The sequence below is a fragment of the Palaemon carinicauda genome, chromosome 5 (genome assembly GCF_036898095.1).
Source record: "Palaemon carinicauda isolate YSFRI2023 chromosome 5, ASM3689809v2, whole genome shotgun sequence".
Taxonomy (NCBI): Eukaryota; Metazoa; Arthropoda; class Malacostraca; order Decapoda; family Palaemonidae; genus Palaemon; species Palaemon carinicauda.
The window spans coordinates 166,420,319-166,447,298 of NC_090729.1; the positions used below are offsets into that span (position 1 = coordinate 166,420,319).

The following is a 26,980-nucleotide window of genomic DNA, read 5'->3' on the forward strand; positions in this document are numbered from 1 at the left end:
CTGCTGTCTGAAGGCGAAAGCAGTCAGACTCTGCTTCGCCCTGGTCTGGATCCTTTTCTCCTTGCTCTCTTTCCCTCGGGTCTGGAACTACCCCTACTGAGAGTCTTCCCTTGAAAGGGCTGCGAAAACTGAGGGAATGGAGCTAGTGAAGGAAGTAGGTAAAACCTTCCTTGCTGTCTTTGACACCAAATCCTGTGTGGCCTTTTGGGTTAAAGCGGAAGAAACCTCTCTGACCAACTCTTGAGGAAAAAGAGAGGAAGAAAGAGGTGCGTACAACAATTCTGACTTCTAAAAGGATGTAACCCCAATGGACAGAAAAGAACACATTTGGGCTCTTTTCTTAAGGACCCCCACCAAGAAAAGGGCTGCTAACTCGTTGGATCTGTCCCTTAAAACTTTATCCATGCATGACATGATATGGATGAGACTATCAGTGTCAACATCCTTTAAGGCAGAAACCTTTTTCCCCAAAGCTCCCAGAGTCAAATCAAGGAAATTGAATACCTCAAAGGCTCTGAAGACGCCTTTGAGAAGATGATCAAATTCTGAAGTTGACCAGAGAATTTTGGTCCTTCTCACGGCCGTCCGACGAGGAGCGTCTAACAGAATTGAAAAGTCTCCTTGGGCTGAGGCAGGAACTCCCAAGCCGAGAACTTCTCCCGTCTCGTACCAAACACTAGATCTGGAGGCCAATCTAGCTGGGGGAAAAGAGAAAACCGTCTTTCCCTGGTCCTTCTTGGACTGCATCCAGTCTCCCATCATCCTCAAAGCTCTCTTTGATGATCGAGACAGAACCATCTTTGTTTTTACAGAGACTCCTTCAACGCCTTCCCTAACATAAATTCTGAAGGCGGTGAACGAGGAGCAACAGGCACAAAATAATCCGGAAACTCTTCAGTAAACACTCTCATGAGTTTCTTAAGGTCAACAGAAGGATGAAGGGTCTTAAGATCTTCTCCTTCCAAGAATTCCTCTAACAGCTCAGTAGGGGAAGTTGATCCCTTCCTTCGACAATGCTCTAACCCAGATAGAGACGTCTTGTTTACAAGGAGTCAACTCCTTAAGGTCCTGACTTCTGGCGTCAAGGGGTCCAAGTCATCACGTCTGGCATCACGATGTCCCAACGCTTGACGCTCAGAACTAAGACGCTCGCAATCATTACGATCGGAACTAAGGCGTGCACGATCTCAACGCTTGGCTCGACTGGCATCATCACAACGTCCGAGAGACTTACGCTCGGTGTCACGTCTCACAACTTGACACTCGGCATCACGTTTAACTGCGTGACGCTCGGCGTCACGTCCTGTTTGACGCTCGGCATCACGTTTAACTGCGCGTCACGTCCTGCTTGACGCTCGGCATCACGTTTAACTGCGTGACGCTCGGCATCACGTTTAACTGCGTGACGCTTAGCATCCCGTTTAACTGCGTGACGCTTGGCATCCCGTTTAACTGCGTGACGCTCGGCGTCACGTCCTGTTTGACGCTCGGCGTCACGTCCTGCTTGACGCTCGGCGTCAAGTCCTGCTTGACGCTCGGCGTCACGTCCTGCTTGACGCTCGGCGTCACGTCTGGCTGCTTTACATTTGGCGTCACGTCTGGCTGCTTGACATTTGGCGTCACGTCTAGCTGCTTGACGCTCGGCGTCACGTCTGGCTGCTTTACATTTGGCGTCACGTCTGGCTGCTTTACATTTGGCGTCACGTCTGGCTGCTTGACGCTCGGCGTCACGTCTGGCTGCTTGACGCTCGGCGTCACGTCTGGCTGCTTTACATTTGGCGTCACGTCTGGCTGCTTGACGCTCGGCGTCACGTCTGGCTGCTTGACGCTCGGCGTCACGTCTGGCTGCTTTACATTTGGCGTCACGTCTGGCTGCTTGACATTTGGCGTCACGTCTGGCTGCTTGACGCTCGGCGTCACGTCTGGCTGCTTGACGCTCGGCATCACGTCTGGCTGCTTGACGCTCGGCATCACGTCTGGCTGCTTGACGCTCGGCGTCACGTCTGGCTGCTTTACATTTGGCGTCACGTCTGGCTGCTTGACATTTGGTGTCACGTCTGGCTGCTTGACGCTCGGCGTCACGTCTGGCTGCTTGACGCTCGGCGTCACGTCTGGCTGCTTGACGCTCGGCGTCACGTCTGGCTGCTTGACGCTCGGCGTCATGTCCTGCTTGACGCTCGGCGTCACGTCTGGCTGCTTTACATTTGGCGTCACGTCTGGCTGCTTGACGCTCGGCGTCACGTCTGGCTGCTTGACGCTCGGCGTCACGTCTGGCTGCTTTACATTTGGCGTCACGTCTGGCTGCTTGACGCTCGGCGTCACGTCTGGCTGCTTGACGCTCGGCGTCACGTCTGGCTGCTTGACGCTCGGCGTCACGTCTGGCTGCTTGACGCTCGGCGTCACGTCTGGCTGCTTGACGCTCGGCGTCACGTCTGGCTGCTTGACGCTCGGCGTCGCGTCTGGCTGCTTGATGCTCGGCGTCATGCGGATCCCTCTCTCGACGTTTAACAGGAGGATCCTTATTACGCCGCTCGGCGTCATGTCTGACTGCTTGACGCTCAGCGTCATGACTATCATGCTCTCGACGCTTGAAAAGCTGTCCATCGTCAAGAGCCTCTCGATTTTTAGCCTTCTGACGCTTGGCGTCAAGGTGTGAAGCTTCCTGACGCTCGGAGTCTTGGTGAGCCACTCTCTTGTTGTCCGCAGGCTGATAGACTTGCATGAGAGAAGAGAGTTTCTCCTGCATATCTTGCAGCATATTAAAATTAGGGTCAACTTGTTGTGGCAAAACAGGAAACGTTACTTCTACCACAAGCTCGATTTCTACGTCGCTCAAGGAACGCGCAGAGCGTCCAGAGGACGACAACCAATCTGAAGGTGGAGGAGGAGCATGAACCGAGGTTATGCCAGTCTCAGAAAACTGTCCTGCAACTGGTTGGGCTGGACGGTTGACAGTTTCCGACATCCTTACAGGGCGCTTGGCAGGAGAGCCTTTTTCAGAAGAAGGAAAACGCTCCGGACTGCTCCAATGACTACAACCAGGAGCTTGCGGCGTCATGACACGACGCTGATTGACATAGTCCATCTTCCTCTTCAGAGGTCTGGAAGCGTGACGCCAGCCCCGTCTGGGCGCTGCGTCATCCAAAGATAATGAAAACACTTTCACCTCACCTTTCCCATGGTGAGGGCGAGTGTCCCGTGAAGCGTCAACAGGTACGCTCGAGGGGACGTCTGCTCGGGCGCTAACGCCTCTCGTTTCCTTTCGCCGTTCGACATTCCTTCTCCCAGGGGTTGGGGAGTTTGAAAGAGGTCTAAGGCTAGGAGAACGACAGGTACGAGCAGACACACCCTCCATTGCACTAATTAACCCTTTTACCCCAGGGGTATTTGGAAATTTCCAACCCTTAACCCCCAGGGGGTTATTTTTTTCCCAGCACATTTTGCAGTATACTGTATTTTCTTTAAATTGCTCTAACAGCCTTAATTTTTGTCATAGAGAGGTCAGGTTGGTCTCATTCTCTTGGAAAATGCTTGAATTTTCTCAAAAAAATATCAAGAAATATGAAAAACTAATTTTTATAGCGTTATTTTGAAAGGACGTACCGGTACGTCCATGGGGGTAAAGGGATGGCTTTTGTGAAACATACCAGTACGTCCTTTGGGGGTAAAAGGGTTAAATTCACTGCACTTTTAGCAATGACACTTTTTAATTGTTTAACATCGGACATTAACTGGGTTCTGTCCGCAGCAAGCGATTCAACTCTCAAGCCCAGGGCTTGAATGGCCACCATCATGTCCTTTAGAGTTGGTTCATCAGCAGTAACAGTAGTGGGATCTGTAACTACCACTACAGGGGAAGGATTAGGTTCGTTGACACGGGAAGAGGAATAATCTCTAAAAGAACGAGAAGAACTCCGTCTAATCCTATCTCTCTCAAGTTTACAAGTGTAGCGGTCAAATTCTAACCACTCACTCTCAGACAAAATAAGACATTCATCGCAACGATCACCCAACTCACAAACTTCACCTCTACATTTTACACAAATGGAGTGGGGATCAATAGAGGCTTTAGCAAGCTGGGTCTTACAACCTCTCACACACTTTATATAAGTTGAAGAAGGGTCAGACATTTTGAATATCTAGAAGAGAGATCAAACAAGCAAGGGTCAAAATAACAAAATGCCATAGTGGTTCAAGAAAATCCAAAAGCAAATCCAAACGAGCGAAAGCCAAAACCAAATTGTACATCACCAAGATAACTGCAATAATTCAGGTTAACAACGAGTGAAATATCCAACAACGTCACCGGTGCGGCGGCAAGGAAGATCTGAGGAATCACTGGAATGGTTCCAGGTACCTGGCTAGAGGGCGCACTGGTGGTACACCTGGCTACCCAATCGGCGATTGCTGCGAGTTTTGAAATTTCTGCCGTGACGTCAGGGACGTAAGCTATATATATAACAACCGGGTAAGTCAGATGTTTAAAACATAAAGTTAATTGTCATATTTAGTTGCACCAAGAATAAGACTGTACAGCTTGGTGGCTAAATTCAATGAATGAATGATTGCAAATTATCTGGCATCATTACATCAATGGTCATTGATGCTGATTGGAGTATGATTTATAAAATATTATTAACTTCAACGATACAGAAAAGCATTTAAGATATTCCATATCTTTTACAAACAAATATAAAGGCCATCTAATCTCGGTGAAGATGTAACATCCATCCTCATTAGGAGTGGCCGAGATCAAAGTGGCTACTCAATCAGCTGGCAGGGGGGGGGGGGAAGCTTCCCTGCCCTCCACCTACAATTATCATCACCTCGTTATAAAATCTTAACAACTGAGTTTCCAGCTTCAGTGAAATTATAATACTATCAAAGGATAAAAGTTTGTATCCGTGTTGGAACAAGTAAAAATATAATTAATCATAAAAGAAAAATATGATATTTTCAATTTAAAATAAATTTTTGAATATACTAACCTGGTGAATATATATGTAGCTAACGTCTCCGACGGTCGACAGATTAAAAAAACTCGCGAGCAATCGCCGTGGTGGTTGCTGGGTGTGACCACTAGCGCCAACTGCCAGCCAGATACCGCATATATTTCCCCAGGAATTCAGTTCTTCTCAGTCCGTAGGGTCTCTATCGGGGAGGAAGGGGGGCCTTTAATTATATATATCCACCGGGTAAGTATATTCAAAAATGTATTTTAAATTGAAAATATCATTTTTAAATATTTAACTTAGCCGGTGGATATATATGTAGCTGATTCACACCCTTGGTGGAGGGTAGAGACCAGTATTAAAAAATTAAAGGAATATAAGCTCAAGAGTGTTTGACAATTATCCAAAAAACAAACTTAAGTATATGTAACTGATAAGGAAGCTGACTCTGATGATTACTCTGCCTCATTAGTCCGCTATCCTTATGAAGCCCAGCGTTCCACTCAGGGTGCTGAAAGACTTCTAGGAGCTGTTACATGTAGGGTGAACACCCCTATAACAGGACCTCATCAATACCCTTGATCTGGGCACTCTCAAGAAACAAGTTTGACCACCCGCCAAATCAAAAGATTGCGGAAGACTTCTTAAGTCTCCACGTACAACCCAAAAAATTGAAAGTTTCAAGAGAAGAAAAAGGATATTGGGATTAAGGGAATGTAGTGGTAGAACCTTCACCCACTACTGCACTCGCTGCTACGAATGGTCCCAACGTGTAGCAGTCTTCATAAAGATTCTGGACATTTTTAAAATAATGTGAAGAGAACAGATTTACTCCTCCAAACGGTTGCGTCCATAATGCTTCTAACGGATCTATTTTGTTTGAACGCTACTGAAGTTGCCACCGCTCTAACTTCATGAGTTTTAACCTTAAGCAATTTCAGGTCATTGTCACTTAAATGAGAGTGAGCCTCTCTAATTAAAAGTCAAATAAAATATGATAACGCATTTTTCAACATACAGTAGGGTCCCGAATTACACGTGTTCTAATTACGCGATTCCTCAAATACGCGATCGATAGTTTTTAAAAATTAAATTTCCTGTATCTGCGAGGAGCATTCTAAATCCGCGAGTCAAGCACCGCGAAGTGTAGGAAATCTATTGTTTTCTTAATTGTATAGGGGGGGGTGATGGTTCCCCGATGTCTGAGAAGGAGGGGGGGGAGAATGTGAGAGAAAGATTTCTGTTCAAACATTTTAAGACTAGTTTTGGATGAAAAATGTTAAGGTTTGCCCATCTGTTGTGTGAACTCGTCGCTAGGCTAGCCTAACTGTCCAACACCTATATGTATAATATTCCATATTTGTACTAATTAATTTTTATACTTACGTTGTGATTATGGTGAAAAATCCTTATTCATTAAACTTTAAATTAAAAACCATCAAAATCAACAGTGCCATTTGAAATATTGAAAAGTTTTCAAAAAAAAAATCAACAGAACAGCATCGTCATGAGAACACCTTTGTTGCTTTCGTGTGCAAGACTACCGCTATCATCCAGTAGTAGTGCGTTGTGCTCCGTTTCATCTAAATTGTTTGAAATTCTTTTATATAGTATTTTTGAAACCAAAAATTAAATTAAATAAAGACTATTTTATATCATGCTACTGCCAAACATGTCACTACAACCAAACCCATTACTTTGTTTAGTACGTTCCATCGCCGATCATAACGAACTCGCTAACCAATTTTAACATCTGTCTATAGGTTAACTTTTGCGGCAAAAGATATCTGACCAGGTACTATGTAATAATAATGTTATAATTAATGTTGTTTTATTTATCCTTAGAAAATCAAAATAAATGAAATATGAGCAATTTTGTTTCGTGTTTTTTTTTCCTAAAAAAACGCCTCCTTAAAAGGAAAACGTTTTTTTTTACGTTTCATCGTCGATCATAAACGCATTTACTCCTGAAAGTGATATTGAAGAGCTTTTACTAAAGATGTTATTATAAATAAAGATTATAAATAGGTGGTAAAATATCTATAATTAAAGTGTAGCAGCATCAAGAAATGTAGGGTTCGCCCTTTACATAAGAATGTACTGTACATTAGATTAGACAGAACGTAGAAAAAATCAATTAGGGAAAAATCGGTATTCGATATCCTCTTCATCAGCATCGTCAATCGGGCTTTTTATTTTTTTTATTCTCAGTCGCTAACTAGTTATCGCACTGTCAAGATCTGCACACATTCCGATAATTCACATTTGAAGGTTTTCTGGGAGAGGATGGATAGAGAAAATACCGAACTATATAAAATGTTTTTTTAACCTGTTAAGTGTCACCCATGTGATAAACCGTTCACCACGATCTACTCGGTACCGCCTTCAACTGTATATTCCGTTCATGACTTTATTGCCTTTTACAAGCCGTCAGTCTCGTGATATTACGTTTACTCGTATAGTAAGTATAGGATCACCACTTGGCAACACACTCAGCATATGGGGACTGTGAATAAAAACTTATATGATGTCTGGCAACTATTTTTCTGAAGGTAGCTTGATGTTAGAAAACTGGTTTCCTATCAGTGCGCTCGGGCGTTCATGCATAAGTGGTTATTTGTTGTTCCTTTTGTAATGAACGGTCTAAAGAGGAAGGTTATTTCTTAAGATGAAATAAATGATATTCTTGTTGAGGAATTTGATAATGATAACCTGTTTGATAATGAGAGCACTAGTTCCGAATGCTCCAGTGATGAGTATATTGAAGAAACAAAGTTTTCTTTCGATGCCAAAACCGAAAATGACTTCTCATTACCGAATGACTGGACAACGAAATTTCACAAAACTATAAAGGGAAAGGAAACGCCGAGAGAGAGAGAGAGAGAGAGAGAGAGAGAGAGAGAGAGAGAGAGAGAGAGAGAGAGAGAGAGAGAGAAAGAGAGAATAAAGTGGATAATGTACAAATGTATGACGAACATATTTGAAAACTATACAGGAAACTATATGAAAAGAGAGAGAGAGAGAGAGAGAGAGAGAGAGAGAGAGAGAGAGAGAGAGAGAGAGAGAGAGAGAGAGAGAGAGAGAGAGAGAGAGACTTATCCCTTTCCTTTTGTTGCTTATCCAGGCGTAAGATTTACGATTGAAGATAAAAAGAACCCATTAGAATATTCAGTATTATGTAGCCATTTGAAATGAACTAATAGTAGTATTAATTGTTTTTTTTACTCAACCATTTAATTAATATCCCTACTTTTAACTATAATTACGAATTATAAGCATAAAGAAATAATATTAACTTTGAAAAATTATCATTAGTGAAATGACCGCTCAGGGCAAAAAAAGCGTGATGGTACGTTAGCGGCAACCTGGTCCAGGGGGGACGCTTAGATGTTTTCTGGCAGAAAATTACGGTAGATTATCGTACAGCAGCCTAGTGCACACTTGCGCCTAGTGGCCGTGTTTACGTGTGGGAGTGTCATCATGGATATACAGTACCCCTATACTGTAATTTTTAACTATTTCTAGATACTGTATCAAACCTTGAAAACCCTTTTTTGTTTTTTGTATCTATAGGAAATAATTCTACATCATTCGGAAAATACTGAAAACAGTAAGCTATGCATAGTACAGTAGTAAATACTACAGTCATAGAAAATTATCAAAACTTTAACAACTTTTTATTGTTTTATTTATCCATAAAAGAAATTTTGTACAGTATTTTATAAAAAAATCTATAAGAAGGATTTCTTACAGTATTGTTAAGATAAAAGCTACAGTATATATATATATATATATATATATATATATATATATATATATGTTTTATATATATATAATATATACATACAAACATACATACATACACATACATACACACACAGTGTATATACAGTATATATATAGCTAGAAAGCTAAAAATGGAGTGAAAAAAAATTGACGGGTAGGTTGCTGTTTGCCGCCATGATGTGTTTCGAAATATACGAATTTCCAATTACACGAGGCCTTTCATCGACCAAATTCTCGCATAATTCGGGACCCTACTGTAGGTAAGGAGGGCTTTTTAACTGAACACCATAAAGCCTCTGAATTACCTTGCAGCATTTTGGTTCCATTTAATTAAAATTTAAGAGCTCTTACAGGGCACAGGACTCTTTCAATTTCGTTCCCAACAATTTCAGATAGACTGGGAAGTTCAAACGATTTAGGCCATGGACGAGATGGTCATTAATTTTTGGCTAAAAAACAAGTTGAAGCGAGCATACTGCTTTATTAGAGCAGAAGCCGATATTTTTGCTGAAGGCATGTACTTCACTAACTCCCTTTGCGGTAGCCAAGCTCACTAAAAAGAGAGTTTTGAGTGTAAGATCTTTGAGTGAGGTTGAATTCAACGGCTCAAACCTTTCAGACATAAGGAACTTAAGGACCACGTCCAAATTCCAAGCAGGAGTAGTGATCTGACGCTACTTGGAAGTCTCAAAAGACTTGAGAAGGTCTTGAAGATCTTTATTATTAGACAGATCTAAATTTCTATGTCTAAAAACTGAAGCTAACATGCTTCTGTAGCCTTAAATGGTTGAGGCAGAAAGGATGCGATCATTTCTAAGATAAAGTAGAAAGTCTGCAATCTGTGCTACAGTGGTATTGGAAGAGGAAATAGAGGAGGACTTGCACCAGTCTCTAAATATCTATCATTTAGATTGCTAGATCCTGATGGTAGAGGACCTTCTAGCCCTTGCGATCGCTCTAGCTGCCTCCTTCGAAAACCCTCGAGCTCTAAAGTCTTTCAATAGTCTGAAGGCAGTTAGACGAAGCGTGGGGAGACTTTAATGAAATCTTTTTACATGAGGTTGACGCAGGAGATCCATCCATAACGGTAAACTTCTTGGAATGTCCACCAGCCATAGAAGTACCTCTGTGAACCATTCTCTTGATGGCCAGAGGGGAGCAACCAACGTCAACCTGGTCCCTTCGTGAGAGGCGAACTTCTGAAGAACCTTGTTAGGATCTTGAATGGTGGGAAGGCATAGATGTCTAGGTGAGACCAGTCCAGAAGGAAAGCGTCTATGTGGGCTGCCTCTGGATCTGGAACTGGAGAGCAGTAAGTTGGGAGCCTCTTTGTCAGTGAAGTCGCAAACAGATCTATGGTGGGTTGACCCCATGTCATCCATAGCTTCTCGCACACATTCTTGTGTAACGTCCACTCCGTGGAGATGACTTGTCCTCTTCTGCTGAGGCAGTCCGCTAAGAAATTCATTTCTCCTTGCACGAACCTTGTCAAAAGAGAGATGTTTCTTGCCTTTGACCAAATGAGGAGGTCCCTTGTGTTGACGAAAAGGGAGTGAGAGTGAGTCCCTCCTTGTTTTGAGATATACGCTAAGGTCGTGGTATTGTCTGCATTCACCTGTACCACCTTCTTCTGAACCAGACTCTCGAAACTCTTTAAAGCTAGATGGACTGCCAGAAGTTCCTTGCAGTTTATATGGAGTTTCTTCTGATCTGTGGACCAAAGACCCGAGCATTCCAGATTGTCCAGTGTCGCTCCCCAACCCAAATCCGATGAGTCTGAATACAACACATGGTTTGGGTTCTTGATCGCAAGAGAAAGACCTTCTCGAAGTCTGATGTTGCTGTCCCACAAAGTCACACATGTCTTGACTGAGTTGGAGATTGGAATAGAGATCGTCTCTAAGCCCTTCTCCTTGTTCCAATGGAGGTTTAGGTGAAAATGGAGAGGGCGAAGGTTGAGTCTCCCCAGAGACATAAACTGCTCCAGCGATGAAAGAGTTCCCACGAGGCTCATCCAAACTCTTACTGAGCAACTGCTTTTCTCTTGCAAGTGACAGACTTTTAGCAGAGCTTGTTCCATTCTTGTGGGAGACGGAAAAGCCCGAAAAACTCGACTCTGTATCTCCATCCCTAAATAAAGAAATGTCTGGGATGGAGTAAGCTGTGACTTTTCTACGTTCACTAGGAGACCTAACTCCTTGGTTAGGTCTAATGTCCATTTGAGGTTCTCCAGACAGCGATTTAATGACGACGCCCTGATTAGCCAGTTGTCCAAATACAGGGAGGCTCTGATCCCTGACAAATGTAGAAAGCTTGCTACATTTCGCATGAGCCTTGTAAAAACAAGAGGAGCAGGGCTGAGGCCAAAGCACAGTGCTCAGAATTGGTACACTACTTTCCCGTACACAAACCTCAGATATTGTTGAAAGTTTGGATGAATCGGGATGTGGAAGTATGCATCCTGAAGGTCGAAAGAAACCATCCAGTCGCCTTCCCTTACTGCTGCCAAAATAGATTTGGTAGTCTCCATCGTGAACTTTGTCTTTACAATGAACACATTGAGTGCACTTACATCTTAAGTACTCCTGCAGTGAATGTGGCTGCCAGTTCATTGGAGCCATCCCTTATGGCCTTGTCCATGCATGACATAATTTGTACAGCAATATCATTGTCCGCTTGAGAGACCTTCTTACTTAAGGCTCCCAGGGACCAATCCAAAAAATTAAATACTTCGAACACTCGAAAAACTCCTTTCAGGAGAAGGTCTAGCTCTGAAGAAGAACATAAAATCTTGGACCGTCTCATGGCTAGACGACGAGGAGAGTCTACTAGGCTTGAGAAGTCTCCCTGGGCAGAGGCAGGTACTCCCAAGCCGAGAACTTCTGTGTCATACCAGACGCTCGAGCGAGAAGCTAATTTAGAAGGAGGAAAAGCAAAAGCAGACTTTCCTAAACCTCTCCTGGATTCCAACCAGTCTCCCAGTAAGCGCATGGCTCTCTTGGAAGAACAAGAGAGAACTAACTTGGTATATAAAGGAGTCGAAGAATCAGACGGTGGAGAACATGGCGCAGCCGTTACAAAATGAGTAGGAAAAATTTCCCTCAAGATACTCATAATTCTTTTAAAATCAAGGGATTGTTGGACAACCCTAGGTTCCTCCTCTTCTGAATGAATCCCCAAAGGTACATTAGTTGAAATGGGGTCATCAACTTCTTCTTCAGAAGGCACATCATCTGATAAATCTTAAGTCTTGCGAGAAGGAGATTTATATTCAGAATGACGTGAAGGTAAAGCCTGATAGGCTACATCAACTTGTATATGATCAGAAGTTAAAGTTGGAGGGTCGATGTCACGTTGTGACTGCAGAGAATGTTGTTCTACTACACGTCGTAACTGAAGTGACTGACGTTCAACGTCACATAGTAACAGCGGTGACTGCTGTTCGATGCCATATCGTGACTTCGGTGACTGACGCTCGACATCACGTCGTGTCTGCGGTGTCTGCCGCTCAACGTCACGTCGTGTCTGCCGCTCAACGTCACATCGTGTCTGCGGTGTCTGCAGCTCAACGTCACGTTGTGACTGCGGTGGTTGACGTTCAAAATCTCGGCGGGACTGCAGTGACTGCTGATCAGTTACGACTCGACTTGACTGACAGTCGATCAAAGTTACGTCGAGATTTATGCTCTGCATCTCGTTTAACAGTAAAGCTGACACTAGGGTTAACATCAGCGTGACGTAACAAATCTCGTTCAGATAGTTGAAGACCTGAATCACGTTTTCCAGAACCGTGACGTACAGCAAGCAAAGGATCCTTTCGCACAGGAACAGGATCGTAAGCTTTCAATAAAGAAGAAAGCTTTAACTGCATATCTTGCAAAACACTTAACTTCGGATCAACCGCACTTGGAATAGATCGTGACGTCGGTAACGTCTGTACATGAACGTCATCGCTATGAACGGGACTCTCATAATAAACGTCACGTCTGGAACGACCAGAAAGCAAAACGGGATCGTGACTTTCAGAATAGGCCTCCGAGGCCACAAAACTAGACGATAAAAGAGATCGCTTAATAGGAGAGTTATCCTCTGATGAGGGAATACGGTCTGGGCTGTCCCAATGACTACAGCCAGGACGTTGATCTTGTTCTGAAGGAGCTAATTTACGTTTCAACGATCTCGAAACCTTACGCCAAGATTTAAGAAAAGAGTCATCGGAAGACGAGGAGAACTTAGCCTCTCCTGTCTTATGGTAAGGACGGGCTTGAGGAGCTACGTCTGATACCTTTGAGGGAACGTCTGTTCGTTGATTAAAGCCTCTCGCTCCCTTTGATCTTGTGACATTCCTTCTCCCAGGGGTTGGGGAGCTTGAAAGTACGAAAAGACGAACCCTCCGCAACAGTGAACATGTTTTTCGCACTTTCTTCACTGACACTCACATTTTTTAATAATTTCACATTAGACATGAATAAGGCTGATTTCTATCTGAAGCAAGCAATTCTTCCTTAAATCAAAAGGTTAGAATTGCGAAATATGTCGTATGATGTAAGCTCATTAGTACATAATGTATCACTCATGCAAAAATTAATAAACATATACATACATATATATAATAAAATGGAAATATATAAAGTTAAAAATGATCAGTGACTTGGGAGGAGACTAAAAAACTAGATCGCTAAGGACTACGTTTTCCATCTCTCACTGTACAGTACCTTGGGATGAGAACAAAAACTAGAACGTGAATGACTACGTTTTATCCTCTCTCTCTCTCTCTCTTTCTCTCTGTACAGACTTGGAACGAGAGTAAATAACTGAATCAAGAAGAACGATACTCACTCCCAAACTCCTTGTATAGAGATTTGGGACGAAAACAAAGTTTTGGATCGTTCTCTCTCTCTTCAATGACACACGGTTCTTGTCACGAGAGTATTGGTTCATTTACTCTTCGTCAATAAAAGGTTATTTGACTAAAGAAAAATACTAAAAGGACTAAGAAATGCAAAATAACATGTTCCTTTTAAAAAGTATTTAAAAAAAAAAAAACTTCAGTTTGTAAGAAGAATAAACTAAACGTCAAAATAGATTAACTCTTCTGCAAAGTGACACCGTGATTCTCTTTCTATCGTAACGATAGAGAGCAAACAGCATAGCAAAAATAAACTTAACGCTAGTTCATCTTTGAAAACAGAACGAAGACTATTCAAAGAATAAATTTTAAAAGACGAAAAATATTTTCTAAAAATATTAATCCCATCAATCTATAAAAATATAAAATATAAAAGTTGAATGGGCTCAACATTGCTTAACTTCGTTTTCCAAGTCAGAACCACCTACAAAGGATAGGCATAGGTCGCTTATAAAAAATATAAAATTACTAAAAACTAAAAGCCTTTAACACACTTCCGTACACTGAAGTAAGGGTCGGCCATCTTCTCTCTCTCTCTATGGAAAATCCAGAGAGAGATTAAAAAAAAAAAAAGGTAAAAATTTTTCTCTCCTTTCAAAAAGAGTTTCTATTGAAGATCTTATTGTTTGAGAATAATCCAACACGGCGAAAGCCATAAAACCATGAAAAAAGTACTTCACCAATTAGTTGAAAACTTTGAGGTTAAGCGCAAGCGGAACCAATGTTGTCATTTCAACCGACAGAGAAGAAGTGAATTCCTGGGGAAATATATGCGGTACCTGGCCAGCAGTCGGCGCTAGTGGTCACACCCAGCAACCACCACGGCGATCGCTCGCGAGTATTTTTTAATCTGTCGACCGTCCGAGACGTTAGCTACATATGTATCCACCGGCTAAGTTAAATATTTAAAAAAAAATAGTTTGACAACAACTAAAATGACTTACACTTTTCCATCAACTTTTTCTCGAAGTTCTATTTCTCTCTCCAGTTTCTGCTGAAGTACTTTCCTCAGTCTATCTGCCTGAGCATTCATATCCTTCAAAACTGCTGTCTGACATCTCTCACGTTCTTCTCGCTCTTTCACCATACCTGTTAAGTATGAGCTTTGTTTGAACCAGTAATAAGATTGGGTATACAGTACAGTATAATCTTTTAGATGTAATGAATACTTTTAGAAATATGTCATTTTAGTTCTAAGCTTGTGAAATATAGCGTATAGAATTTATAAATATTAACTCCAGCTTACTCACTTGTTACATGAAATCACAAAGCTGAAAGATCGTTTAAATTTTTGCTAGAAACAAACTCATAGATTTATGTATAGATATACTTTCACCAAAAGATGGAATGGCCATTGAAAAATATTTTTAGTAACAGAGGGGGAAGGGGATACACTCTTCCCCTAGGCATTTACTAACCACTTTTCCTTTTGGTACAGGAGACAAGATGATGGGGATGGTTTGAGGAGATTATTATAAGACTTCAGTTTTGAACCCTAGGAAAACTGTAAATCGTTGTCCAGATTTGCAACCTATTCAAAGTTCAGTACTAAATGCAACCTCTCATTTTTCATATGAAGACTACTCCCATGCTAAATAGCAGAGGGTCACCGACAACACACGCTAAAGTTTATGACTAGATTCCTGCTACGGTGAAAAAATATATCCACACTAAAGAGCAAAATGTTTGTATTTGTGTGGTAAAAACCCTTGTTTTCATGAGCGCTCATAGTCGTTATATCTCTCTGCTACAGGAAGCAAGACAAAAAGTAGGGCTTTGGAGCTTTGGTTAGATAAATGTCTTGGGTAATTTTGAACTCATTACTGTATTTACCTTTAAGAAGCTCAAGCTGAACTTTAGCTTGGGAAGTCAGCTTCCTTTCTTTCAATGACTTTTCCTCTAATGATTTTGTTTTATGTTTTGCTTGCTCCAAGTTCTTACTCTGAAAAAAAAGAACTCAATAAACAAAATTAATACACAATTTACATATATATATATATATATATATATATATATATATATATATATATATATATATATATATATATATCCAGAATTTATCAATGAACATTACAATGTAGGCTAAAAAACAAAAGATGTTGCAACACCAGTTACAGGGCTGTATCAAAACCTATCCCTTCTCAACACAACATGACCTATTTTGGTAGATCCCTATCTGACAAGAGCAACTTCACACACCCAAGAGTAACTTCATACCTCGTGAACATCTCCTTCCTAACCTGCTAGTGCCATAAATCCTTAATATAAATGACAAATTTTTAAAAGTAATATGACAAATTCGAAGATAATTTGTATTTTTCCTAACCATACAAACCTTAGCTATTTACAAAGGGTTATTACTTTTAGCGTAGCTGAAATGGCGAGCCATTAGAATTTAACGAGGGTGTATTACCCCCGCGCTAGTTAGCGGGGGGGTAGGGGAGTGGTAGCTAGCTACCCCTCCTCCCCCTCACACACAGGTGAATACTCACTTTCACTTAGAGGTAGGACTTGTCTTGGGGGACAGGGCTGGCGGGCAAATATGTGTAAATAGCTAAGGTTTGTATGGTTAGGAAAAATACAAATTATCTTCGAATTTGTCATTTGTTCCGTAACCGAAATACAAACCACGCTATTTACAAAGGGTGACTTATCCCTTAGGAAGGGTGGAAAGTCCCCAGCCATACTGGCTTTGGCTTTACCCGGGGACTCAGAATCCGAGTGAGTCGCACTCGAGAAAAGGAGTCCCTGCACCTCACAAGTTCCTTGCACCGCAAGGAACCATGTGGCCTACGTAAGCTTGTGTGTGAAGGAAGAAGTGTGACCCGTCCTAGGCAGTTGACCTGGAGTTCCAGAAGGAACTCTGGGTTAGGACGTTCCCAATACCACCTCGTCAGGGTATGGGGGACGCGACAGTATTGACTCAATACTCGGAACACAAGGAAGCATGGTTTACCTGCAGAGGTTCGAGGTCAGCTATGCAGAGACCAGGATGCTGCTTCCCCGTAGAGGGGATGATGAAGAAAGAAGTAAGGGCCAGACATACTTCTTTCGTTCATGCAGACTAAAACCTGATAACAATGCCCTCAACCTTCTGCTACCTGTCCAAAAAGGAGCCTGAGGTTAGACCAGCTGTTGTGTAGCCACCACAGAGCGATAGAAAACGTATCGAGACTCCTGTGGGTCACGCCCTGCAGGAAGCGGGCTGCGAAGGTCATCAGACGCTTCCAGACTCCAGCTTGTAGCACCTGCGTCACAGAGTAGTATTACTCGAAGGCGAGGGACGTTGCGATGTATCCAACATCGTGCTGTAGGGCGACGTGACGGGGGAGGGTCTGAAGACAGGTCGAGATGAATGTCCTTGAGTCCGGGCTGAAGAGGTATACTGGTGACTCTCCCCCCATGTCCTCCTTGTGTTCCCAAATCGGCTGCAACTGAGGCCAAACTGCAGCTGTTCCCAGCGCTAACCTCTCGATTCCTGTACTGGCAAGAAAGAGAAGGTCTTGGGACATCAGACACAGAATGGAGACTCAAAATCTTGAATGAATCGGACCGAAGGGTCGGGACCCTCAGATTCTGAGTCTAGCCAACAACTCAGGAGCGAGCCTGAATGTTGCCTTCTCCTCTTCCTTAGAAAGGGGGGGAGTAGTAAGAGACCAAGAAGATTGCTTACACACTGGCCGTGGCCAGAGTGAGCAGAAGACCCAAGGCGGAATACAATCCGAGGCCTGTCGTAAAAGGGTCTTGAGAAGATCTCTTAAAGGACTAAAAGTCCGAGCCATGCTCCAAGTCGGAGGTCTTCCTCCGACTAGGGCAGGGACGATCGTAGCTTCGCATGAGCGAGGATAGATCCAGCGGGCAGGAAAAAGTTATTCCTTTAAGCCTGAAGGTCAGGGAAAGGCTGAGCGACAGGCTTCATTGCCAAGAGCGGAAAGGAGTTTCCTCCCGCCGAAAGGCAATAAGACCGTTATTGCTGGAGAAGAGGCCTCACGGGAAGAGGTATATCTCCCACGGCACCAACCACCTTAGACTCTTCACTTTGCCTGGGAGACCCCTGTGGATGACTATCGCAGATGACGCGACCTCCGTACCGCGACTGTAGCGGGTTGTCTCTTCTAGAGGAGGAAGCGTAGTGTCTCCAGGCATGAAGCCGAAGCGACGCCCCGGTTCGGGAGAGATGTCGCAGTGTGGTTGCTTGAGTAGTCTGCGCCGTGGGAGAAGCTCTCCCGGGAGTTCCGTCAGGGGAAGCAGAGGGTCCAGAAACCGTTCTGCGCATAGTCCCAGTGGAGCTCTCCCATTGAAAGGTTGACAGACAACCTGGTTTTGTTGAGACCCATTGTCCGCAGACAAAAAGGAGGGAAGACGCAGGCGTCGAAGTTGTCCCACCATCACCGGAATGCATCTTGCCAGAGTCTCGGGGTCTGAGACTGGGGGGAAAACTAGCGGAAGCTTGAGGTTCCAAGCTGTCGCGATCAGGTCCCCCAGACCAGCACTTGCTGGTTACCCAAGGTCAAAGACCCTTAGGTACACTCTCTCTATGAGGCTCTGCTCGGATAGTCTGAGAGAAACATTCCCCTGCCTGGAATGAGAGAGCCGATGGTGGAATTGAGAGAATCTCAATCATCCCGGTATCTCTACTGCAAGATGTGAAGGTGTGAAAATGCGTCCCCTGCTGGTTAGCATGAAGTCGACACGCAACGGGGCGACTTGGCAGGAGCGGTAGGATCTGAAGAGGGGCCAGACTAAGGCCCTTAAGCCTGCCTGAATGATGGAGAGGTATCCTTCAGGTCTTGACCATAGGCCTGGACCGGAACATGCCCCCCCCCCCCCCTTTCCTTTGACGAGTCCGAGAACCGCATCAAGAATGTGGGGAAAGGACGAGAATATCCACTACCATCAAGAGGCTCCATAGGTCAACACCCATTGCAGGTTTAATAGTTCCGCTGGTCCCATAGGGCCAGGGAGTCCGGTTAAACATTGCCTGAAGCCACCGGAACTTGGATCGCCCCACATGGAACTTATCCTGAGGCGACCGTTCGGACTATAAACGGGTCAATGAGGAAAGAAGAACTAGGAAACGTTCCAAGGTAGGGCTGAAAACTCTGCTTGACTGAGAACAGGTACTGCGACTCTCCTCAGTCTTGCCACAGTCAACCGAAAGGAAGGCTCGGAGGATGTGGTAACAGAATCTGGCGTCCCCAGGTGGTCACCCATCCAAGTACCGACGTTGCTTAACCTCGCTGGACGGACGAGAAGCGGGGTTTCCAACGTGGTAAGGCGGTTGACTCAATATCATGGCCAGATACTCCAGATGTTGAGGCAGAGGAAGAGAAGGCTCCAAGCAAAATACCATGAGCCCACACTCATGGTCAGCATTCGGAAGCTTTTCCCGGCGCTGAAGAAGGTCGAAACCCGAGCCTACCGGAGTTGACCAGCCCTCCAAACAGCAGAGGAGGCGAAAGTCTGCACCTGAGCGGCCAAAAGGAAGGCAGGGAGAGTTCTCTGGGGAAACACACCTGCTATGCCACGGCGGGATAGCCACACTGCATCATAAGCAGGAATACTTGCAGTTTAGGCTGAATTCGACGAGCACCCTGGAAGATGGATGGAATGGAAACTGAAAGTACCCGTCCTTCCGATCCAGGGTTAAAGGAGTCCTGTCGCCTCGTTACCAGTCTGATCGATTCTGCTGGTCTACGCTGGCCGAAGTTTGTTCGACAAACTTGATCAGGGCTGAGAGGTCGACTATGGACATCCCCTCTCAGATCCTTCCTTACAAGAAAGGATCGACTGAGGGGGCCGGGGGTGAAGCCGTCGATGATCCTAAGGAAGACCTTCGCCTAAGGTATGGATCATTCTGCCCAACCGGGCAACTCTGCTGATGCTATGGCATAGAGGTTCAGAGACACTGAATTCGCTGACAGAGACGGCAGGCGCGATATCCTTGGCTACTCACAGAGATTGTGCGGGAATGGGCATCGGGAAGCTGTCATTCGGATGAGTAACCTTAAGCATCCTCCCAGCGAAAAAACCTGCAATCCTAGAGTTCGTGAACTCCTTTTAGGACTATGCCCTCCCCCGGGGAAGTCTCCCGTGCCATCTGTTCCTGACAGGAGGAAACTGCAATTGGACACCTTGTCCCAGTTGTCGTAGCCGATAACTTAGGCCGACGTGGTTGAAAGAAAAGGGAGCTGGAGCCCTGCAGAGTCTGGAAGAAAGCGCCTTGGAGGAGTGAAACCGGAAGTCGATTTACTCCGCACAGCAGATGTTTAAGTCTCTGTCCTTGGGCAAAGACAAAACTCTTCTCAAGGATGGAAGGGTGTCTGAGGTCGTTGACCTCCACAGATGAGACACCCGAAGGAAGCCTTCAGTCAGTGCGTCCAGATGGTACAACATCGAGCTTGTCCGCAAGTAGATACTTAACGACGAAAGGCCAAGGTGCCTGAGCTCGAGAGGAGGAAAGTACCCTTGATCTTCCTGTAGCTTCCTTGAACCAAACCTCGGGCCGTAACCGAGGAGGGAAAGAACCTGGTAAGCTCCCAGAGGAAGAGGTAAGCAGTCACCCCTTGTCCGATGGAGAAATCTTCAACGGAAAGCCCCCCCGCCAAAAATCCTTCCAGGGCGGGAGAAGGAGAGAGTACTCGTGCAGGAGTGGGGACCCTCGAGACCGACCTCTTGGGAACCAACTTCGCCCTGGGGGAAGTCACCACGAAGTCCACTCCTCTCTTTCTCTTCAGCGTAGGAGAGACAGCCGCTGGTTTGTTACCCTGGCCGGTGAGTGCTGGTTTCATAACCCTCATTAACGCCCGTGCCAGCGGATCAAACCATGTCTGCTGCTCCAAGGACACAGAGTCCGAAATCCTCGCTAAGGTGAAAGGGATCGGGCGATCCTTTGGAGAGGACACGACGGTTCCTGCCTGAAAAGAAGGTGGGAAGAATGCTGTACTGACCTGTCTTCGTCCTGCACTACCAACCTGTGCTTGGATGGAGGTGATCCCGAGTGCCGCCTAGGAGCAGGCGTCCCTGCTGCTACCACCGGCTGTGGAATTCGCCGCGAACTATGGTCGCGCGAGGGCGAACGGTCGCGCAAAGGCGAATGGTCGCGCGGGCGCACAGGCGAGTGGTCGCGCGGGCGCGCAGGCGAGCGGTCGCGCGGGCGCGCAGGCGAGCGGTCGCGCGGGCGCGCAGGCGAGCGATCGCGCGGGCGCGCAGGCGAGCGATCGCGCGGGCGCGCAGGCGAGCGATCGCGCGGGCGCGCAGGCGAGCGATCGCGCGGGCGAGCGATCGCGCGGGCGCGCGATCGCGCGGGCGAATGGGCGTGACGGCGAGGGATCGTGCTGCCGCGTAGGTGAAGAAGATCGCTGGCGGTAAGCGATGGCGAGCAGCATGTGTAGGTGAATGATCGCGTGATAGGGTGCGATGGTGATCAGCATCCGCAAGAGGGCGAGCGTTCAGGGTTGTGCGATGAGGAGCAGCATGCGTAAGCGGGCAATCGTGCAGGGTTGTGCGATGGCGAGCAGCATGTGTAGGTGAATGATCGCGTGAAAGGGTGCGATGGTGATCAGCATCTGCAGGAGGGCGATCGTTCAGGGTGGTGCGATGAGGAGCAGCATGCGTAAGCGGGCAATCGTTCAGGGTTGTGCGATGGCAAGCAGCATGCGCAGGTGAATGATCGCGTGAAAGGGTGCGATGGTGATCAGCATCCGCAAGAGGGCGATCGTTCAGGGTTGTGCGATGAGGAGCAGCATGCGTAAGCGGGCAATCGTTCAGGGTTGTGCGATGGCGAGCAGCATGCGCAGGTGAATGATCGCGTGAAAGGGTGCGATGGTGATCAGCATCTGCAGGAGGGCGATCGTTCAGGGTGGTGCGATGAGGAGCAGCATGCGTAAGCGGGCAATCGTTCAGGGTTGTGCGATGGCGCGCAGTTGAGGGTCGCGCGATGGCGATCAGCATCCGCAGTTGAGGGTCGCGCGATGGCGATCAGCATCCGCAGTTGAGGGTCACGCGATGGCGATCAGCATCCGCAGTTGAGGGTCGCGCGATGGCGATCAGCATCTGCAGTTGAGGGTCGCGCGATGGCGATCAGCATCCGCAGTTGAGGGTCGCGCGATGGCGATCAGCATCCGCAGTTGAGGGTCGCGCGATGGCGATCAGCATCTGCAGTTGAGGGTCGCGCGATGGCGATCAGCATCCGCAGTTGAGCTAGTAGCTGGCGAACCATGTTCCTTCAGAAGTGTTGGAGAACGTTGGCGTGCCAGCTGTAACACACGTGGGCGATCCGGAGATCGCTGGCGAGCTGATGATCGCTGACGAGCTGACGATCGCTGGCGAGCTGATGATCGCTGACGAGCTGATGATCGCTGACGAGCTGATGATCGCTGACGAGCAGAAGGCTACGCGTGGAAGCCTGCGTAAAGAAGAGTCCTTGACCCCGACCTGAACCGAAGTTCTAGATCGCGAGGGCGAACGTGGGCGCACAGGGCACGTAACAGGAACCGCAGGGAAGATCATCTTGAAAGCGCTGACGAACAGGAGAGCGCTGACGAACAGAAGGGCGCGCAGGGAAACCCTGACACGCAAGGGAAGAACCCCCGTGGGGGCAACCCTTTGCCCCGAAGGGATCGTTGTCCGCCGGGAGACTGATGTCCGTCGGAAGACCGCTGTCCGTCGGGAAGACCGTTGTCCGTCGGGAAGACCGTTGCCCGTCGGAAGACGAGATTAGACTGCTGTCCATCTGCACCAAGACGGAAGATCGAGAAAAAGAAGTTGTAGGCTGCAAACGGAGATTCAAAAAGGCGCCTCAAGCACCCTTATAGGGAGATGAGAGGCCCTTACGACGAGGCGGACGGAGGGCCTTACGGCGAGGGAGGCCAACAGCAACAGCAACAGAAGAAACCTCCGAAGAGGAGTCTCTATGAGTGTACTCTCTCGCGAACGAAAGAGAAACACTTCGTGGAAGAGACTGGTCAGCCAGTGACCTAAAAGGGGCAATCCTCCGAAGAGGAGCTCCTGCAGTTGCCCAGCCCCTTGAGCGAAACTGCAGGTGCGACCGCTCAGCACCAAGAGCATAGTCGCACGAAAAAAAAGGCAAGAGAAGAACCCCCCATAAGAGGAAAAGCTCAAGCCTGGACAGGAAAAAACTTCCCTCGGAAGGAAAGTTATCCGCCCAAGGAGGCAAGCCTCCTGACTGTTCTAAAATGAACTGGAGAGCTGTCCGTCGACACGGGAGTACTACCAGTAGAAGGAGACACGCCCCTGACGACAATACAAGGGGGGAGGCAGCAACAGCCGAATCCCCAGGACTCAACCAGACAGCTCACACCGTTGCTATATTACAGAAACGAACTAGATCGGTAACTGTAAAAAAATAAAACAAATAATATTAGTACACATTCATTCCCCCGGGAAGGCTCCGAAGAGGAATCCCGAGGAAAAGGAACAAGAATTACACAACAGGCACGTGCCCTCACAACCACTTACACTCGCGGAAGGAGAGCTGTAACCAAAACAGAATTATAACAATTATAATTATGTAACTATGTAATTATGTAATTTAAAAATGAATGAACACTAAAGAAAAAAAAAAAAAAAAAAAAAAAAAAAAAAAAAAAAAAAAAAAAAAAAAAAAATTAACAACTACAATTAGATTCATAAACTAATTGAGACAAAATGTACGGCGTAGCAACCCCACCCACACGGGAAGGAAGCTACAAGGGCGTAGTAAAACATAGTAAAAGGGTGAACGACCTCAAGAGAGAGAGAGAGAGAAAGACCGAAGTCAAACTCGATCGCAACCCATAAAATTAGGCCGTGGTGGCCTAACTGCCGAGGCCTCCACGTAGATATCGTACACTACACACACACATCTGAAAAGGAAACTTACTTATTTCTATACTCAAATATATATACAAACATGAAAACATGTTTACATATATATTGAGTAAAAGAAAAGTAAGCGAATAAGTAAAGACAAAACAGACAATGGCTGCCAAGCGAGGACCAAGACAGAGAGACGTCTGTCACAGTCCGAGCCAAAAGTGAAAAGTGAGTATTCACCTGTGTGTGAGGGGGAGGAGGGGTAGCTAGCTACCACTCCCCTACCCCCCCGCTAACTAGCGCGGGGGTAATACACCCTCGTTAAATTCTAATGGCTCGCCATTTCAGCTACGCTAAAAGTAATAACCCTTTGTAAATAGCGTGGTTTGTATTTCGGTTACGGAACAATTGTATTTTTCCTAACTATATACATCTAAGTCCTTTACATGGGAGAATGATAAGACTGAAGCGGAAAATAGCCGTTAAAAATTATAACAAGGTGTCAAGAAAGGAAAGTAGTTACCTACCGGTAGTGGAAGGCAACTGTCACCCCGTTGGCTCACTGATAAACCACTTAGATAGCAGTTGGGATTTTCAAGGAGTTCAGTGCTGGTGGGGAAGTATGAGTAAAGTACTGAAGTTTGTATAATTAAGGAAAATACAATACTTGAAAAAATCTGTCATTTGTTCCTACATAAATACAACCAATCGTCCTTTACATAGGAGACTCCTCCTTAGGTAGGAGGAACGTCCCTTTCAATTGGCTAGAAAACTTAACCTGGAGTCTCAAAACTTGTGTAACTGCGATGCTGAAAGAGTTAAGGTTCCTTTCACTACATGTACCAGTGGTTTAGCAATGCCAGCAGGTTTATGGCCCTGGCTTCAAGGTTATTCTGAGCTAAAATTTCTATGTTGTAAAGATATGTGATGGGTTTGCTTGAATCACGTTGCGTGAAACACATATAATTATGGGTTTGCCTGGTTATGTCAACAGCCACACGCAGACTGGGGCTTACCTGTTAATCAGATTGAGTTCATGTGATTCCATAAAAGAGGGGAAGATTGAAAGGAAAAGAAAAGGCTAGTCATTCTTTCCTTTCATCCAAGACTTACACATAACCTTCGCCCTCAATCCAAAGTTAATGGTCCTTTGAGAGGAGCTGAGGTAGCTAAACTATCTACTGCACAACTACAACAGGCCCCCAAGATAGTGTTAGGGGCCTGTGCGTCATATTCCGCAAAAAATGAGCAGTGAATGTTGTTTGACATTTCCATCTGCCTGCTTGGAGTATGTGTGTCACATTGAGATTCTTCTTGAATGCTAAAGCACTTATGCTTCTAACATCGTGAGCTCTTAAACGTGTTCTTCCTGAGGAAGAAAGGGAAGACGGTGAGGGTATCCGTGTAATGACCTCTTTCAGCCAGAACAAAAATCGGGTTTTGGTAATTTTTTCGTCTTCCCTGTACAGTGCTGATGAAAAGATGTTGCACATAAGGTCTAAGAGCAATTGTACACTAAGATAGCACCTCGGTGCTCTCACACAACACAATAATAACTGATCAGGATCATCAGTTACAATCCTAAGCTCATGATCTGAAAGATAAAAACCTGGAATCAGGTATCAATGGGTTCTAGGTCTTGGCTACAAACTCAGGGATGAAGGAGAGTGAGACCTTCCTCCACCCCCTTGAATGGGTGATGTCAAAAGAGAGACTATGAAGTTCACTAACCTGTTTAGCTGAGGCTAAAGCGAGCAGGAAAACCGTTTTAAGGATAATATCCCTATCCAAGGCAAGCCCAACGGTTCGTAGGGTGGGGAAAACACAGGTAAAACCTTGACGACATTCCAGGATGGTGGTGTCACTTCAAATGGACAGCAGGTCTACTCAAAGCTTCATATAAGCATAGAGATTTCCTCCAAAGAAGAAATACCTACTGTACTTGGTTCAATCTAAAGACTTGGGATAAGGCTGAGCATAGCCTTTTACCGCTGAAATGGAAAAGAGTTTCTCCTTGCGGAAGTAAAGTAAGAAGTCAGCAATTAAAGGTATAGAGGCTCCGAGAAGAGAGACTCCCTTTCCAAGACACCAACCTCAAAAGATGGCCCTATTGTTGTTATTATTATTATTATTACTTGCTTAGCTACAAGCCTAATTGGAAAAGCAGGATGCTATATGCCCGAGGGCTCCAACATGGAAAATAGCCCAGTGAGGAAAGGGAAAATAACCCAGTGAGGAAAGGGAAAATAGCCCAGTGAGGAAAGGAAATAAGGAAATAAATAAACTATATAGGCTATAAAAAAGTTATGGATAACAATATAAAATATCTTAAGATCAGTAGCAATGTTAAAATATGACAAATTTAGAAATACTGTAATATGATATTTTAATCATAAAATAAATTTTTGAATATACTTACCCGGTGAATATATAATAGCTGCTGCTCCAGCGGCTCGACAGAAAAACACACAAAAACTCGCGAGCGATCGCTATGAAGGTTGCGGGTGTGCCCACCAGCGCCAACTATCGGCCAGATACCGCATATGCATGTAAACAAGCCTCAATTCTTCTCGTCCCGCTGCGTCTCTATTGGGGAGGAAGGGAGGGCCTTTAATTTATATATTCACCGGGTAAGTATATTCAAAAATTTATTTTATGATTAAAATATCATTTTTAAATATTTAACTTAGCCGGTGAATATATAATAGCTGATTCACACCCATGGTGGTGGGTAGAGACCAGAGTTAATTAAGTTTACAGCGTATATGCTTAGAGTTTTTGACAGTTATAACATAACAAAACCCAAATATATAGGTACCTGGTAAGGAAGGTGACTTAGACGATTACTCTGCCTTGTTAGTCTGTCTTCCTCACGAAGCCCAGCGATCCTCTTAGGATGCTGAAAGACTCCCAGGAGCTGAAGTATCAAGGGCTGCAACCCATACAACAGGACCTCATCAAACCCCTAATCTGGGCGCTCTCAAGAAATGACTTTGACCACCCGCCAAATCAACCAGGATGCGAAAGGCTTCTTAGCCTTCCGTACAACCCAAAAACAAGATTAAAAACATTTCAATAGACAGATTAAAAAGGATATTGGAATTAGGATAATGTAGTGGTAGAACCCTCACCCACTACTGCACTCGCTGCAACGAATGGACCCAGTGTGTAGCAGTCCTCGTAAAGAGTCTGGACATCTTTTAAGTAAAATGACGCGAATACCGACTTGCTTCTCCAAAAGGTCGCGTCCATAATACTTTGCAGAGATCTATTTTGCTTGAAGGCCACGGAGGTTGCTATAGCTCTTACTTCGTGCGTCTTAACCTTAAGCAAACATCGGTCTTTCTCATTCAAGTGAGAATGAGCCTCTCGTATTAAAAATCTGATACAATATGACAAAGCATTCTTTGACATAGGCAATGATGGTTTCTTAACTGAGCACCATAATGCCTCAGATCTACCTCGAAAGGACTTAGTACGGGCTAAGTAGAACTTAAGAGCTCTAACAGGACATAGC

At 45.3% G+C, this 26,980-nt stretch overlaps 1 protein-coding gene across 1 annotated transcript in view; it reads right to left on the minus strand.

Moving 5' to 3' along the window:
• LOC137640652 (immunoglobulin G-binding protein H-like) overlaps window positions 1-26,980 on the minus strand; it is a 92,297-nt gene that overhangs the window by 44,164 nt on the left and 21,153 nt on the right. The window contains exons 2-3 of the mRNA XM_068373150.1: window positions 15,481-15,589; window positions 14,592-14,736 (exon numbers count right to left, since the gene is read on the minus strand). Of these exons, the coding sequence (XP_068229251.1) occupies window positions 14,592-14,736; window positions 15,481-15,589 (254 nt within the window). The remainder of the gene's footprint in view (window positions 1-14,591; window positions 14,737-15,480; window positions 15,590-26,980) is intronic.